The 18,632-nt window shown below is 40.3% G+C and overlaps 1 protein-coding gene across 7 annotated transcripts in view; it reads right to left on the bottom strand.

The window, feature by feature from the left end:
- Positions 1–1,269: 1,269 nt before the first annotated feature.
- PSEN1 (presenilin 1) overlaps positions 1,270–18,632 on the bottom strand; it is a 35,493-nt gene continuing 18,130 nt past the window's right edge. For 5 of the 7 annotated variants that reach the window (XM_085299830.1, XM_085299833.1, XM_085299831.1 and 2 more), the window contains 5 exons: positions 18,315–18,413; positions 16,827–16,913; positions 15,731–15,904; positions 5,882–6,000; positions 1,270–5,463 (listed from right to left, as the gene is read on the bottom strand). In XM_085299830.1, the coding sequence (XP_085155956.1) occupies positions 5,308–5,463; positions 5,882–6,000; positions 15,731–15,904; positions 16,827–16,913; positions 18,315–18,413 (635 nt within the window). In that variant the 3' untranslated portion in view covers positions 1,270–5,307. The remainder of the gene's footprint in view (positions 5,464–5,881; positions 6,001–15,730; positions 15,905–16,826; positions 16,914–18,314; positions 18,414–18,632) is intronic. The other 2 variants (XM_085299832.1, XM_085299836.1) reach the window with 1 other exon arrangement.

Below are 18,632 nucleotides of genomic sequence, written 5' to 3'. Positions count from 1 at the left end.
AACTGCAATTGCTAGGTAATAATAATAAAAGCTTGCAGTGACTGCTACAGATCCATCAGAATTCTCCATGGAACCTGATGCTGTCATACAACAAATTCATTTGCTTTTGCCCAACAGATTACATTGAGTGTGGAATGTAGTAAGAAAAGAAATGGTAACTGAATTAGAAGATTAGAATCGTATTCTCCCAGTTCAGTATATAACATCAGGAAGATCAAAYAGTATCAAGACAGAACCTTAAATTAGGTCCTAAACCTCACTTTTAGAGAAGGTTTTACCTCCAAAAAATATTTCTGTTCTTAAGTGATTTCATCAGATCAGACCTTAGAACAAGGTCAGAATTAAGAAATACAATTCTTGCACTGCAATCAACTACATTTTCCCCTTCAAGTCCCATGCATTTAAAGCTTACGGTAACTGAAGAGAGAAGTTGATGAAAGCAAGGCCAGTGTTTGGGTGTTTTTTTTTAACTTAAATTTGTGATTTGTCTGTTTCCTATTGCAATATAACCAAGAACATTTAAAACCAGTAAATTGTTCAGTTTTAAGTGCTTGCTCTACTTCTTGAGGAAACGACCTATAAAGTCAGGTTCTTTAGTGAATACTTTTTCTCAAAGATGTGGGGAAAACTCAAGCTTCACATTTCTATTCATGGTGAAACAGCTGCATTCTTGACAAATTATTCATGATTATTTGTTCTGTTTTGGTCATGATAAAACAGAAATTGTATGTTTATGCACAGATAAGGCTATCTCCCAAAGAAGCATCTTCAGTACCACAGTAGTCATTCAATTAGCACAGTTTACTCTGTAGTGAATACTTTTCAAAAACAAAAAAAAGCTCTTTTTCCAGCCAAAGAATAAAAGAACTAGAGAACCAAAATAGCAATACACAGTACTGTTCATGAAGTGTTTTCTTTCTGAGCATCCAAGATATTATTCCTGGGTAAAACTGATTTTCATTGTGCAAGATAGTGTTTGAGAATAATTTCATATAACTTTTTTCATACCTTAATTATATCTCATGGGGTTTTTGCAATTGACTTTGACTGACTCTGTAAATTAATGAAAAACAGCTTTTAAAAGAAAATATTTATGCAGAAATCAATTTGAAGAAGTTACTCTGTTGGGAAATAAAGAAGCCACTTAAGTGTCTTAAGACAGGAATCTTATTCATTAATTGTTGAATATAAATTGCTACCATGTTGAAGCCTCCAATAGTTTTAAGCTAAAATGGTGGTTTTAAAATAATATAGTAAAGGCAAGATAAGTTAAGACTCATGCAATTTTATTTTAATAATTAGACAAATACAGGAAAGTTTGCAATAATCTATCAAAACTTTATCTTATCAAGAACCAGAAAGGTATTTAAAAAACATTCACATTCAATTCAGATTATGTACAAACCCAGTGTTTGTAAAAAAGAAAACAGCAAATGCTTTGAGTGTAAAAGAATTCCATTCAAATTCACATTTCAGCGTTCCCAATGACCAAGTTACTACTGAGATGCAACCGCAGTGCAGACATATTCCATAGTCTCTGTCAGACTTGTTTCAATAACATCATTTCCAAGAGTATTTTATTAGCAATGCATTTAAGCAAGTTTCTTCATACAGTACCGTCTACCCAAAATGAACTTCAGAATATTTTTCTTCATTGCAGTAAAGGGAGAACAGTTGTCATCTGTAGGCCCAGAACACAAACTCTACATATATCCAAAAAGCTCCAGTCTCCTATGCCTGAAATATCCAGGGTCTGCTTTGCACATCAAGGAAATTAGCCATTTTTTAGTGGAACACAGCCCTTGAATATTTGGCCTAACACAGCTATGATCTGCTCAGCCAGAACTATTCTGAATGTATGCTTGCAGCATACAAGTGCACACCTTCAAGTTACAAGAAACTGAGTGCCGCTTTAAGAACCATGCATAGCTATGACAGCATCATACAGCTTTGCTTAAAAAAAGCTTCTGGGGATCTGTTTTGTCTTTTTGCTCTGGATTAAATCCCCTCAATGCAAAAAATGAAGAAATAAACTAAACTGGCTGTTTTTTAAGCAAATCTGTAGCTCAATGTTTTGGTTTATTCATTTATTTATTTGCAGAAGAGTAGCCAAAGGAGAAGACTAATCATTAATGCAATCTAAAAGGGGAGAGTAAGCTATCAAGATACTCACTTTCAAAGCATGGCTATTGAAACACAACAGTTCAAGTTAACCTGTTTGGGGACAAAAGAGAGGAACCTAGCTACCAGAGTTACACAATACTTCTTTCAGAGCTACAGTTTTATGAACTGTTGTTAATATACTACTTAAATAATAGTGAATAACTTCCTCAAAAATGTGGACTACGTAACAGAATTCTTTCAGTTATCTCAAGCTTGCCAAGTTGAAATGGTCTGTAATTAGATTGGTGTTAAGACAAAAGAGAGTAAGAAAGAAGGGACACTATCTTCACATTTATGTAATAACTCAAATTCAAGCAAAAAAAAAATCTTAACTGAATCTTCTGAACTCAAGTCCTGATATAGCCTTTATCTGTGAGATCTCATTTGGAACAACCATGCCTCAGTGTGAGAGAGCAAATCTAGAAAATTTGCCTCAGTTCTGCACATCCTGATTTTTGAAGTTATACTCAGGACTCTGTTTTGACAGTATACTTTAACATATATTGGGTTGGGATTGAAGCACCTTTCCCTTTTCTTTATTTATTTTGAGATTCAAATACATAAACTTGAACAATAGTTTCTGTGATTTTATAGTGTCTGCTGCTGTAAGTCCACACTAATGCAGAAATCAGAACTCCAGGATAGTAGAAACAACTTTGGAGAGTGGAAGACTAGCAATTTAGTGTTTGAAGATTCTGAGCTCTTGCTCAGGTTGTTCATCTAACACCCATTCAAGTATGTGGAAAGGCTTTTCTATATTTCAGTGGATTCTAAGGTAACTCTTACTGGAGTCATTGCTTCTACAGTAAATAATTAAACCAAACCCACAAACAATAAAGATGATTGCTGCATTTCCGTAACAATTCAACTGAGACTTGGCTCAGGAATGCAAACAGATGCTAGTGGTACCAACTCTTAGCAAACCTGTTCTATACAACAAAACAATAGTTAGGATGCCCAATAAAACACACATGGGAATCTTCTTATGTATAATGCTCAGGAAAGGAACAAGTTACAATAGTATAAAAACTTAAACAACTCAGAGTCTTGTATAAAAAAGTCTATTTTAAGTCTGGCTCCATTTCAGCAAAATACGGAACAGTGAATGAAGCTAGAAAACACAAGGAAGTTTGACCTGAAAAGTCAGTGTGAGCAACCGTGATATGATTACTTTATTAATGCTATCCACAATGAATTAGCATACAAATGAGATGAATAAAGTTCTTTAGAGGAGACAAGACAGTATATCTTATTTTACGCAGATGTAGATGCTAACACTACAGTTAGCATATCATACTGGACAATACAGAGATGTTTCCAAGGACAATCAAAGTAAGCAAGCCTTTCTTGGGTTTTAAAGCAGATTTATACACTGCACCCTTTATTCCATTACTTGGGCAACGGTTTGAAAGCATCTGTGATGTCTCAGTGCTCTGAATCTATAGGCACTGAAACAAAGCCCCAGTAAAAGGGCAAAAGCAGTTTGCTTCGGGATTTTGACAGTTGTTCTATTTGATGACAACTCCAGTATCCAGACGCAGGTAAAATGGAATGCCCATCAACAGTATCCACCCCCATGCTTYATTCAGAAAAAGACTGACCTGTACAGATTAAGAGTCTATGGCCAAACCAACTTTGTAAGTCTTATTTCCAAGCAATTCTTCATAAACAAGCTCTTTCAAACAAAGAAAGAAACAGAGTGTAGCAGTTTTAATGTCAGAATCAATTATTTTTCTTGTAGGAAGATCAAAAACCCGTATCATCTTTTCAGTGAATGTGAGTCATCGTTCATTTTTCCAGTCTTCTGTTTCTCACAGGAGAGGTAATTAAAAGGGCCACAAATTTTATTCCTCAATAGCGTTAAGTAATGTCTCACCTAACTTAAGAATTCTCACCAATAAAGTTACTGCATGAAAAAAAATCCCTGCCCAACCTGAAGTGTTAGAATGTTGGGTGACCAAGACTTCAGACCGACACAATAGCAAGGTCAACAGAACTTTACTTAGAAAGCATATTCCCACATTTTTATTTGCAGTAGACTAGATCCCTTCATGTATGTTTTTGAAGAGAAAATTTTGAAAGAAGTATTAGAAGTGCTACCAATGGCACTTCAGCCTTTAGCCTTGCCAGGCTAAACTTCATCTGGAACTGCTGTGAATGTCTGCTTCATTCATAAGATGATCAATAAAAGGAACTTAAACTAACAGTGCAGTCTGTGCTGTTAGTGGCTATTCTCAACCGCAGGATTTGAACTGGTGTTCTGGCAAAAATGATTTGCAAGAGCACAAAGAGTAAGTCCTGAAACTGCCTTTTAATGTAGTTCCATAACCTTTCAGAATCAAAGATCCAGATTAGGACCTCATGATCCTCTTATGCCAAATGATTCAGTCCAAGTCTAAGTAGCTACATAAACTGGAGCAGCTCTACAGAAGGTGCACTCCATGCGTGAGAATGCAAGGTATTAAAACTGAGAAAAGGCTCCTAGTTCCAGTGTAAAAAAAAGCTTTTAAAGTTACTAAACCAAACATATTTAGGCACAGAGGCTATGAAGTGGTGGAGCACCCTTTCAGAGTGACAGTTTCGCCCTTTGTTGATTTGCTACAATGCAAAATCCTTTCTCATGACACAAAGTATAATCAGGACTGAGCTGTCAAAAGTCACTGCTGAAGGAGTTTAAATCAGGTTCTGTCTCTTCAACTGGTTTAGAGGCAAGTTCCATTAGATTTGTCAGCTTGCTCTGTGAATGTCAAGGAAGTCCTGAGCACCCTTAATGCTGTGGAAAATAATCAACCTGTGGTGAGAGAGCCCATTGCTGGTGGAAACATTAGCAATTTTCAGACAGGTGGTCCTTACCAGAGTTATGTATATCAGATTGCTTCCGACAAACAGCACCCAGCTTAGATCATTTCATCAAGAATAAACCATGTTCACACAGGAGGGGAAAAAAATAAAATAATAAAATAATAATAATAAAAAAAACACGGTGCCCAGTGCAGCAATTGTCTCAGGAAAAATGGGAGGAAGTTGTAATGGTTCAGGCTTGGAATCTTGAGTATTAAACTTCAGTTTCACTTGAGAGGTGAGGGAAAAACATTTTTCCTCCTCCCAAATTTGCTACAAATATGAATATCAGCATCAAATGTGCTAGATATAAAACTGATGGAATGCTAGTTGGTCCATAAAGGGCTGTACCAAGTTATCTGTGGCAAAGTAAAAAACGAGCCCAAAGGTTATGGAGATTGGAAGAGCTGGTAAGGCCTTCTTAAAGATGGCGAGAAGCAGAAGTGTAAGGCACAGACCCTGAAGGGACAGGAGAGAGAGAAAAAAAAAAGATAGAGAAATTAGGGAGCTCTGATGACCAAGAATATTCATAAGCACTAATTAAAACAGTTTGTATATCATTTTTCTTCTGTCTTGAACTAGCTGTTACTGCAAGTATTAACAACACCTCGTTCAAAAAAAAAAAAAAGTACAAGGTACTTACACCGAAAATCACACAGAAATATAAAGGAACTTGCATGCCTTCCTAAACTAAAGGCATAAGTGATGGACAAACAGCTGGTGAAAAATCATAGTTGAAGCCCTCACCAGCTTTCAGTCAGGCCACTAAATCAACAAATCCCAAAGGGGAGAGGGGTGGGAACCCACACAACAGTTATGATTTTATCCCTGATGAACATAAGGAGCTATCACTATTATTATGTTACATTATACTCACAATTAATATGGCTACAAAACATGCTAAAGTTGTATTCCAGTCCCCACTTGCTGTTGCAGAGGCTTTGCCAACCAAAACGCTGTAGAAGATGAAGTCTCCCAAACCTAGCTTTACTCCTCCTGCAGAAATGAATACATGGCAGCATTAAGCATCAGACAGTCTACTAACACTACACATCAGTCATTATGAGAACAAGACAAATTTAAAGTATCAAAACAGCTTCCTAAAATAAACATTTTATTTTGTACKTTTAAAAGCAGTACCACTCTCAAATCAAGCAATAAACACTTTTGAAACAAGCTAGCTTAGGAATATTATGCCACTCAACTCACATTCTTCCTTTAACTAGAATTTTTCTRTATGCCTGTTCTATTACAGAGGCCAATTCAGTGCATACAAACTCAGAAAATTCTATTATACTTGCTAGGGATTTTTTTCCCACCTTTGGTTGTCATATCACAGTAGAATATGGAAGTACAATTTCTTTAAGCTGGCCAAGAGGGAGCAGGAAACAAATGAGTAACTCATAGATTTGCTGCTTTTAGTTTATTTGCCAATGTAAAAACCTATATCCATCAAAATACTCTCTGGAAAACGTGGGGCCAGAAAATGATTTGATAAAACTAGTGAAACATGATATTCTCGAGGTAATGGGACGAAAGCCATGGGAAGAGAAAGCACGGAACTGCCCCCGAACTGGAGGAGGAAGTTCGCACAGACAGCACAAGCACAGGACGTGAAGGATCCACGGCAACGGACAGAGAATGCGAAAATGCAAGGACTGTGGTTGACACCTGTCCTCCTGATTAAGGAGGTATAACGTTGCGTAAGGGGTGGGAAATCACAACTTAGAAATTACGTCAGCCAGCAATGGCTATATATATATATATACACATATATACGGCTTGCTTGCTTAATAAACGATTTTGGCTCATGATGTCATGGTCTGTGAATTAATACGCCACAAATGGCGCCTGAACAGGGACCTGAAGACTGATCCAGTTAACAGTCCGGAGCTAGTAGAAGCAGCTCTTCRCTGGACCGGTAGCGTAGCCTGGTTGAAATTTGGTTTGCTGGAAGGAAGCAACTTTGTGCACGACTAATTGCCTACTGGGGGGGGTGGAGGTAAGCAACAGGCAACGATGGGGAAGGGGCTGTCACAGGAGCAGGAATCTGTTGTAAATACAATGCAGAGGATTCTGAAGCAACATGCATGCTCTCTATCATTGCAAGAACTGAAAATAATATTGATGTGGCTTAAGACAAATTGCCCTGATGTGAATTAGAYCACTATTTATGACCCCAAAACATGGGATAAAGTTGGGGTGAAGCTCTGGGACTCTGCCACTCGTAATGACAAGAGCGCGGCTAACTTATTAGCGCCCTGGAGAACGGTTTTTGAAGTGTTGAAAAAACATACGGAGAATCGATCAGGCAGGGGTGAGACAGCAGCCCCGCCTGAGGCTCCTCCGGTGGGAGTGGTTGGCAGTGACGATGATCCCCTGGATGATGGTCCATTTGGTCCCAGCCCAATTGACCCTGAGAAAGAGCCAGATCTCCTCCCGCCAGACCCCCATAACCCCTGGCTTGCTGTTCGCCGAGAGGCTGTTCAGGAAGGAGATCATGCAAGCCTGTGCAGCGTACCCAGTTATATATGAGGGACAGTGTCGCCATCGTTGGGAGGGGCTCAACTTCACCCTGATAAAGGAACTGCGGCGCTCTGTGAAAGAGAACGGTTTACAATCCCCATATGCTATGGGATTTTTGCAATCTGTGTTTGAAAACCGTATTCTCACGCCCCATGACTGCAAAAATCATTGCACAGATTCTTTTGACTGCAATCCAATACATGTTATGGATGAGTCAGTGGCGTGCCTTAGCTGAACAAAAGGCGACTGAAAACCTGGACAGACCCGATGGGGATCCCCTAAGAGTTATAGGGACAGATGCCCTCTTAGGGGAGGGTGTCTACCAGACTACGATCTCTCAGGACACCCAGCGTAGCTGCCTTGAATCTGTCGAAACAATTAGCATTTAAAGCTTTTCAAAAGGTGCCAGATGCAGGCAAGACAGAGCAGTCTTTTGTGACTATACATCAAGGGTCCCAAGAATCTTACATGCAGTTCCTGGACCAATTAAAAACGTCCTTGGATAACCAAGTAGGTAACATCCTGGCTCGAGAGATATTACTAAAGCAACTGGCAATTGAAAATGCTAACTCTGACTGCCAAAAGATGCTACGCCCCCTGAGAAACCCCTCTATTACGGAAATGAYTGAGGCATGCCAGAACATTGGCACCCATCAGCATCAAGTGACGCTACTTGCTGAGGCACTCGCCACTATTAAGGGACAAAATTGCTACTCCTGCGGGAAAACGGGTCATTTTAAAAAGGAATGTCCAAAGCAGCAGGAACTTAGAGGTCCCGATATCTGCCCACACTGCAACAAAGGAAAACGTTTTGCTAATCGATGCCGCTCTAAGTTTGATAGAAAYGGCAACGCCTTGCCCCCACGCCAGCAGTCGGGAAACTTCAAGGGGAGCGCGCGGGGACACAAAATCCCCCTCTCCCAGCAGCACCAAGCTGCTTGGCCAAACAAGCGGAAGCGCAGGGGTGGACTTGGCCACCGCCACAACAGTGACCTTAAACGACTCCACAGTGACCCTAGTTCCTACCGCAATCTTTGGTCCTTTGGGAAATGGGGCCAGTGCATTACTATTGGGACGGTCCTCAGCAAMACGCCAAGGACTCTTTGTCCTGCTGGGGATCATTGATGCAGACTATGAGGGAGAAATTAAGATCATGGTCTGGACCCCTACTCCCTCATGCCAGGTTTCAGCAGGATCACACATTGCCCAATTGACCTGTTTTACGGCAAAGGCCCCTCATTGCCTGAATGTTCCTTGCGGAGATGGTGGTTTTGTCTCCACCGGACCTCAACAGGTCTTAGAGACTCAAAAGCTTACGACACACCGACCTTCTTTTAAATCACTAACCCCATCACACAAACAAGCACCTCGCTCACGGGAATTTTGGATACTGGCGTTGACATTACTGTTATTTCTACTACCGTATGGCCGCCCACCTGGCCAACCATACACGCCTACGCGTCTGTGTCGGGAAYTGGAGAGGTAGCAATCCCAGTATAAAGTAAAAATTTAATAACAATCACGGGGCCTGATGGACAAATGGCTACCACAAAACCCTACATTTTGGCTACCCCCATTACTCTATGGGGTCGGGACTGTTTGACACAATGGGGTCTACACCTTAGCTCGTATTTTGCATAGGGGCTGCTGGCATGCAGCATTCCCTACCCCRGACTTGGCTGATGGAGGAACCGGTCTGAGTAGGCCAGTGGCCCCTTTCCAAGGGAAAAGCTGCAACATCCGTGGGACCTGCCGGCCAAACAATTAGTGGCAGGCCATACTGTCCCTACGACCAGCCCCTGGAACTTACCTGTCTCTGTTATGAAAAAGAAAAGCGGGAGATGGCGTTTGTTACATGATTTACACCAAATCAACGCAGTTATTGAAGACATGGGACYGCTTCAACCAGGATTACCCTCTCCRACAATGCTGCCACAGAACTGGGTACTGACAGTTATTGACCTCGAGGATTGTTTTTTCACCATACCTTTGCACCCACTAGATGCATGACGATTTCCTTTCTCTGTCCCGGCCGTCAATATAGTTGAACCTCATCAATGTTATCATTGGACTGTACTACCACAGGGCATGAAGAATAGCCCGACTATCTGTCAATCACACATGGCCAAGGCATTGGCACCAGTAAGGAAACAGTTTGCACACGTGTTGATATATCATTATATGGACGATATTCTCGTGGCCACAAAAACAGAGGAAGAAATGCCTGAAGCCCTGGTGGCTGTGGTAGTYGCAGTATGGACATTTGGTTTGGTTATAGCCCCTGAAAAGATTCAGAAGACTCCACCCTGGCATTACCTTGGATGGAGAATAACAGAACAAGCAATAGTACCGCAGCAACAAAAATTAATACCGCAAATTCACAYGYTGAATGATTTACAGCAACTATTAGGGTCTATTAACTGGGTCCGGCCCTTACTAGTTATTAGTAATGAGGAACTACGCCCTCTGTTTACCCTATTAAAKGGAGACCCCGCTCTGAATTCAAAAAGAGAACTGACTCGAGACGCTAGGAAGGCCCTGAGCACTACTGTGACAGCGGTCTCCACACAACAGGCACACATTGATTTGTTAACGCCCCTTTTGCGCTGTTTCTTTTCAATTCCAAACTTCAACCTTTTGCCCTCATTGCTCAATGGGGCAAGCACCAGCAAGATCCCTTGGTAATAACTGAGTGGTTATTTTTACCACATCAGTTTACCAAGACGGTTATCACACAACCTAAGATGATCAGCTTCCTGATACAAAAAGGACAAGAAAGGTTGCCTCTCCTGGAYGGGCAGATTTTGTTGGAATTTAATCTACCAATGGATCTGAAACAGCTCAAGTGGCTGATGAAATACTCTTTTGCTTTCCAAGTAGCAATTACAGACTTCCCAGGACAATTTGAAATCCACTTACCAAGGCATCCTCTATTATCAGCCTTACCRAGTCTCCCTTTGCTTTCTGCCTCCAAACCTAGTACACCACCACTAGACGCTTTAACAGTCTTTACAGAAGGCTCTGGCTGGACGGGACGATCTGTTATTGTTTGGAAGATGCCTGCAGGAGTGTGGCAACATGATATCCAAGTTGTTGTGGGCTTCCCACAGATTGTAGAGCTCACCGCTGTCATTGGCGTTTTTTTGCAAACGGCAGACTGACATCAATATAGTGACTGACTCTGCTTATGTGGCAGGGCTGGTGGCTCGCATAGAAAATTCATTTTTAAAGGAAGTCACTAACCCTCAGCTGTTTTCCTTGCTAAAGGAGTTGTTGTTTCTGCTAACGGAGCACCAGGAYGTGTACTTTATTCTGCACATAAGGTTGCATACAGCCTTGCCAGGTCCGATCGCAGAAGGGAACGCTAAAGTTGATTTGTTGGCAGGATGTGCTGTTGTGCCCAATGTTTTTGGGCAAGCTCGATTATCTCACCAATTTTTCCACCAAAATGCAAAAGCTCTGCGTAGGGAATTTCCTATTTCATACAATCAAGCCCAGCAAATRATTAAAACATGCCCCGATTGTCAAAGCATTCTACCCACTGTTCCGATCGGAACAAACCCCCAAGGCCTGACCGCCCTAGAACTGCGGCAGTCTGACGTTACCCATTATCCAGAGTTCGGTAGATTTAAATATGCCCACGTATCAGTTGATACCTTCTSGGGATGCATTTTTGCATCGTGCCACACTGCAGAGAGGGCTAGAGACGTACGCAGGCACTTCTCTCTAGCATTTGCTACCCTGGGGTAGCTAGGAAAATAAAAACAGATAATGGCCCGGCCTACGTGAACCATCGCACAGCCCACTTTTTCCAAACTTGGGGCATTGCCCACGTCACAGGCATTCCCCGCTTGTCGACCGGCCAGGYCGTTGTCAAACGCACTCATGGTACTTTAAAGGTGATGTTACAAAAAGGAGGAATTACACACGGGTCCCCACAAGAACGAATAGCAAAGGCGTTGTATGTTCTAAATTTTTTAAATCGATGGGCCGACGGGGAACCAGCCATAGTAAGACACTTTAAATCTCTCTCTAACAACTTACGAGATGTAGACCAAAAAGAAAGGGCTACGGTAACAATAAAAAACAATCACTGGAAAGGACCGTACCCTTTAATAACATGGGGCCGAGGATACGCTTGTGTCTCCACAGGGGCAGGACCACGATGGGTTCCAGCAAGATGGGTGCGGCCGGTGTTGCCCTCGGGATCCTCACCGCAGTGACCSTCATAGAAGCCGTTTGGATCCCGAAGCAACCCGAGAGCAAAGTCTGGGTCACCTTGGCACGAGCAGTTACCTTGARCACCTTGTGCTTGTCGCTGACCAGCCCCTCCGATCCTTTCCAAACATGCCTGGTCGGTATACCCTCGCCCCAGCCTGAGTTAGCAAATTTGTACGACAAAACAGTACGAGTCAACTGCACGGCACCAGAGAGAGTTGAACCTAGGTGGTGGTGCAGCAGCATTTGGAGAGCAGAGGTCGGCGTGCCGGCAGAATGGTATAACAGGTYGTTAGACAAGGTAAGGGACTTCCCGGCAATGGCACTACAGCCTCAAGAGCTACATATTTTAGGGGCTACCTAGAGCGCACGGTGTTTTTACTTGAACAGGTCACAATATTAATAAAATGGGCTTGGACATATCGCCAGGCAGTGTCATTTATAAAATAAACGCTCACACTTTGACTACACTTAATAAGCTAGGTTGCTGGCTTGCTAAACAAGGCAATGCTACCTCTCAAGCACTAAGCAGTCTTTTATTGGATGTCAACTGTTCAGCAYGCTACTCTACAAAACCGCACAGCGATAGTTTTCTTACTGCCAGCACAAGGTCACGGATGTGAGGAATTGTGGGTCAGTGTTGCATGAATTTGTCTGATCATTCAGAATCTATACATAAAAGCCTTCAACAATTAAAGGAAGGGGTAGCTAAACTCAAAATAGATAAGGAGTAGGATTGGGTGGATCAGTTGTTCGGGCGACTTGGTTTGACCGGATGGGTAAAACAATTGTTAAAGATGGGACTGGGCTGCCTGTTTGTGTTTCTAGGCATTATTATCTGTTTGCCTTGCCTCTTGCACGGCATGCAGCGGCTGCTTGATAGGTCACTTCACAAAATATTAATTGTGCAGCAAAACAAAGAAGGGGGAAACGTGGGGCCAGAAAATGATTTGATAAAACTAGTGAAACATGATATTCTCGAGGTAATGGGACGAAAGCCATGGGAAGAGWAAGCACGGAACTGCCCCCRAACTGGAGGAGGAAGTTYGCACAGACAGCACAAGCACAGGACGTGAAGGATCCACGGCAACGGACAGAGAATGCGAAAATGCAAGGACTGTGGTTGACACCTGTCCTCCTGATTAAGGAGGTATAACGTTGCGTAAGGGGTGGGAAATCACAACTTAGAAATTACGTCAGCCAGCAATGGCTATATATATATACACACATATATACAGCTTGCTTGCTTAATAAACGATTTCTGCTCATTATGTCGGGATCCGTGAATTAATACGCCACAATACTCCACTGTCCTCTCGAGTTTCCTAGAGAATTCTGATTATGGTAGTTCTAAAAAGCGCTTTTGTATAATTAAGCATATCACAGAACCAAAACTATATTTAGTCCAAGATGTGAGCTCTAGTAAAACTCATGAGTTAGTGTTGTATTTTTAAGAGTAATTAGCAACAACTTTGTGAGCAGAATATACAATTATTTGGTGGGGGGGAAGTTGAGTTGAATCGAATGTCAGTTGAGTTTCTTAGCTTTTAAGAGACTAAGTCAGACAGGTCAAACATCAGATCAACAGGCTATTTTCATTTGGCCTGCCRTTCATTTTGTCACTTGATCGCTATCCAGTCCAAAATGCACGCCTTAGAGTTTGACGAGGAACTCAGAGCATTGAAGCAGAAATTTATATCTGGTTGGTCAGCAGCAAAAATGCAGCCCTACTCTCCTTTCACTTCTGAATCTGTGGCTGTCTCTTCCCTGCAACGAACAAAGATATGTAGAGCTTGCCCCTGAAGCTAACAGGATAAACAGCAATATTGCAAAGAAGCCTACAGTTAAAATGCCCTTGTAGGGGTGAGTATTGTCTGATGCCCCTACCATCTCCGAGGAGCATGAAGAACGGGAGCTGTGGGAGACTAAGACAACAACCTTAAAACACTTTTCACRTAAAAGGAGTGCAAGGGGTAAGAAGAGTCATATGATGTATTTTGCAGTAAGCTGAAAAAAAGCTCTTCCTATCAAACTTTACTCCATTGACACAGAAACTCTTCAGAATTTGACTTGCTTGCATTATGTTTGGATTGTTTGCATCACACTATTCTCCCTCAGCGCTCAGAGGCGCCTGCTAAATGCTTATTTCAAATTTGCAATTATTACAGATATATACCCTCCAAAGCCAATGGCTGAATTCAACAGCTATCCACATTGCTCTTGGATAGTGGACTGTTACAGGAGGGGAAAAGTTCAAACAACAACTGAAGCCCACAGGACAGTGTACTTCCATGTTATTAGATTTCCTGGTGAGAAAGTTCACAACAGTAACTAAACATTRGATTATTTAGTTTTAGAATATTAACTAACCTAGCTATTATTGAAAAGTAAACATTGTGCTATTAGCAACATCTAATTTCAATGACAAAGTTCTATACCTTGCTGAAACTAAATGTAGTCCTTATCTCAGTTTTAAGAAGGAAGAATAGCAGAAGGAGGTTTCTAAGCTAAGACTATCAGTTACATCTGAATCTCCACAGTCAAATGCTAAAAACTTGAAGGACAGATTTCAGCAGCAGCCTTAGAAATACAGTTAAYGGAAAACATTTCAATTATCCAGTGACCTTGAAAAAATACATAAATTTCTATCTCAGGAACATAAAACTAATTATTTGCAGTAATACAGAGTAATACTTGTGCTAAAAAATTCACTTGTGTGAGCCAGCAGAYGCACAAGTGAGTATTTTGAATATCTGCTCTGGGACAGTGCATTCAATATTAGGTAATCATCATTAAAACCCCCTTTAACTWCTAAAACAAAACTTGGATGCTTCCAGACAAGTGAACTCTCCAAATTTCTAGTAAGTTAATGCTGTCTGACAAGTCTGACTACATAACTTCMCATCTATCCTTATTATTTGCCTTAGAAACACAGGGCGAAGAGACCTAACAGGGGGTTTTGTTTCCTCCTTCTGTTGGATACTTGAGAAGGGAGTAAGAAAAGAAAAAAGKCAAAAGCTTAGACTCAGCAGATATTAAACAATAATCCAGTAGTAATAAAAAGATACAAAGTTTACTAGCCTAGACAGACAAGATTCTYAGTTAACCAGTTAACTAAAATAGCCCAATCCCTAAGACTTTTGCATATTAACATTATTTTTCTAAGCTTTAGAAAAGAAACTGGATTCACAACTCACTCTGAWTTTGGAATTTGGGGAATAAATTCCAAAATTTAATGTTCTTAAAGCAGAAGCCTTTATTCTTTCAAACAGAGGAGCACCTGGGAATCAGAGGAAGCAGTTACACCTGCTAAATAAAGCAGCATCATAGGGGAAGAGCAGCCTGTTAGACAGGCAGACCCTAATTTGTTTAGGGCTTTGAAAATTTAATATCAGCTTAAACTCCAACAGGAAATCAGGAGTCTGTTAAAGCAGATACCTGAGTACTGATATCAATGTGCTCTCCAAAGATACTACTCTTATACAGGATGCTGGAGAAAAATAAGCAAGTCAATAGCATTCTGCATTAATTTCAGTCTCCAATTAGGTTTTAAACACTGCTTGAGTGCAGAGTGGTTTACAGTAGTTTAATCTTGAGTCGAAAAAGTTAACAATTATATTTACAGGGCCTAAAAGCCAAAAGAGGCAATGCACAGTAGAACCCTGGAAAAGACAGAAGCTAATGCAACTGTATAATGGTCTAAAAGCAACTTGGTAGTTTATGCTATTGAAGTTGCGAGTCTGTATGTCCAAAGAAAAAACAATTTGGCTAATATTACTCATTACTGCAGCAAAACCAAGAGTTACCTAAAAGCAGCTCCACCTATTTCTATAAAGCATGGAAATACTGATTTTGGGCAAGAATAGCTCTTCAGCTTGCTATTGCTTATACCATACCTTATTGGTGCAATCAGAATGACTAAGACTGAGAGTAACTGGCTTAACACTTACTCAGTCCTTCAGACTGAGTAGTCCATACTCACGTTCTTCAGGGTCTTCACTGGTTTGAGAGTTACTAGGTAGGGCCTGAACAGCAGCACGTGATTCAGGTGTTGATTGGATGGGTCCTATTCTTCTGTCCCTTTGTTGCTGCCATTCCTGACTAAAGCCACCATCATCAGCTTCAGCATCTTCATTCTGAGCCTGGTTTGCTGGAGCTCAAAGGAAAAAAGCAATTTAAAATCCACTTCAAAAAAAACGTGTCTTCTAACATCTAACAATCTCTCCCCATACAAAAACATACATGAACAAAGACAAAAGGGTATTCTGTATTATTTCGCAATCTGTAACATTAGCACACACCATTAAAAAAATTCTCACTTACGATTTTAACACTTTTTTAAAAAATACTCATAGGAATTGGCACATACTCTGCAGTTACTGCATCTAGATGTTGCACTCAAGTTGTAGTATTCTGCAGTACTTTCACACAGAGCGGAAGTTCTGCGGCAGTCTAATTTCAAAGTTACATTTTAGGGAATTAACTCACATTTAATATTGCATTAACTTCTCTAGTTAGGAGAGTAAGGGAATCAGCTTAAATCTCCCACATAAGCACCATTGCTGGATAGTTTTATAATATAAAGCAAAAATGAAAAATTGACAGCTTGATTTTCGAATTAAATAGACRAGTTTACTTAAAGTTACTATCAGAGTACCTATTCTAGCCATGCAAAAATTCAGAAATTTTGCTATACTTAGGTATACGTGCAAACAACTCCGTGTTTTTAACACTAACCATATAGCCAAAAGGGCAAGAAACATTTCTGTTTAATAGAAATATGAACATGAGTTAGCACTGTAATACCCATTTGACCTCAGTAAATAGTTGTCTATTGATAGTTATCTCACCAGAAACATCCTGAAAGCCAACAAAATGAATGCAGGTACATGAACTGCACAATAAGTGAACAACTTTTGAAGTCTACACRTATTCATTGTTCCTAATAAAGCCTCTGCTCTTTCACCCTTCTAGAGCAACCAATGTACTTAAAAAGTGAAAAAAAACCCCCACACACCTCCAAAAACATGTCTTCCAATTAAATTACAACTGTATGAGCTTGTCAAAGGAAAACTCACCTTGTTTATCGTAAGTGGAGTTTTTGGAAGCTTTCCGCTGGGCTTCTGGGTCTTCCTCTGCCATGTTCACTAGCCATACCATTGTGGCTATTAAAAACAAACAGTGTAGTTAATGATATCTTCATATGTATCCAGTCCTGAGACAGTGTTGGCATCGATCCACTGTTTTCCCATTTTTTTGGTGCAACTATCTTCTGTTGCAGGCAGTTCTTCTCTCAAAGTACAGTAGTATCTGGAATGCTGCCAGTACCAGCTACAACATGCATCTACTGAATTTGGTGAATACAGTTTTACTTTTACTAGACATTGAAAAAAATGGCAGCAGTTAGGTTGTAGAAGCTTTAAAGGAGCTATTTCTAAGGCCTACTCTGAAAATCCGAATCAATGATTTCTTTACTTTTTTTCCACTAAATAGTTCTTTTACCTGCAAGTGAAAAGGACTGTTAGAACTGGTACTGAGGTAACATCAGGTCAGAGACAGTATCCGCATCAGAAGTTTTTTTGTTCTCTTTAACACCCTGCCAGCCCTCAAAGAATACTCTAGTTTCCACATAGTTAAGTATTGCTACACTTAAACTGTTTATTCAACTTTGTGATTTTTCAGTATTAACAGCTATTCCTACAGAACAGAAAGAAAAATAATTATGAATAATACTAGTAAAACACAGGAAGAATTACAGATACAGAATCCTCCCCCCTTTTTCCTCCATAATCCTGTCCTCTAAGCAGCCAGTCTGGAGTCTACAGCACAACATATTTCCTGCTTCTGAATATAGGCCTTCCTTGACCACCAGTAGCATAACGACTTATAAATAGCCTGAAGTAAGGCTGATAGTTAGATACGTTATCCACATGATTATAACTAGTAAATCAGTGTCCCAATAACTCTGATTAGCAGCAACAACATGAAACCATGAGCAGCATCAGATTAGAATTATCACTATCATTAGAATTATCTAGTGATACAGAGGACAAACTCCTGAATGCAAATTGCTGTTTTCTTTCCTTTTTTCTTTTTCTTTCTTTCCTTTTTTTTTTCTTAGCAACTGTAGGGAGAAACAATTAAAAAAATGCACACCTTGCAGAAAATCATATTGCAAATGAATCTTTTCCTGGCAATTTTCCTCCATTCCTTTCAATAGCACAGATTATTTAAGCACTGAAAGCAGATAAGTATTTTCTAACAAGAAGTACTCCTTTTGAACATGCTTGATGTACAGCCTAACAACATACAACTTTGGCTAAAATAGGTTTTGTTACATTTTTTTTGTTCCTACTTAGTAAGGACAGAATATGCTAATTTCTAAAGATCTTAGCCAGAAGACTTTTATGTTTTTTTGAGTATAAAGCAAAAGGATAATTGARGCCCAAATGAACAGAATGGCAGTTCCATCTATGAAACAACACATCAAAATGGAGGAAAAAAACGAGAAAATCCCTTCACTTTATCTGACTGTAAATTTAAAATACTTAACAAAACATACTTACAGGAGTAAATAAGTGCTGGGAAAAGAGTTTCATTTCTCTCTTGAGCTGTTTCAACTAGCATACGAAGAGGACCTTTAGGACAGAGGACAGCAATCAAATCTGGAAGGAAGAATAAACAACTCTTGTATCACTGCAGATATATTTTAAGAAGTTTTTTTTTTATGATTCTGCTTACAGAGATTGGCAGACAGATACTCATGTTAAACCGTCACCTTGTGTATACACTTATTAGAGCTGCTGGCCAGACACTCAGCGGTCAGCRTCCTACAGGAAGTCAAAGTTTTTCCTCGGGCTGACTTTTGGGCCAAATGTCTATAC

The sequence above is a fragment of the Rhea americana genome, unplaced genomic scaffold (genome assembly GCF_003343005.1).
Source record: "Rhea americana isolate MKP2758 unplaced genomic scaffold, rheAme1 scaffold_155, whole genome shotgun sequence".
In the NCBI taxonomy this organism is placed as follows: Eukaryota; Metazoa; Chordata; class Aves; order Rheiformes; family Rheidae; genus Rhea; species Rhea americana.
Note: the sequence above shows the minus strand (reverse complement) of the source record. Positions and strands in the feature narration are given on the sequence as shown.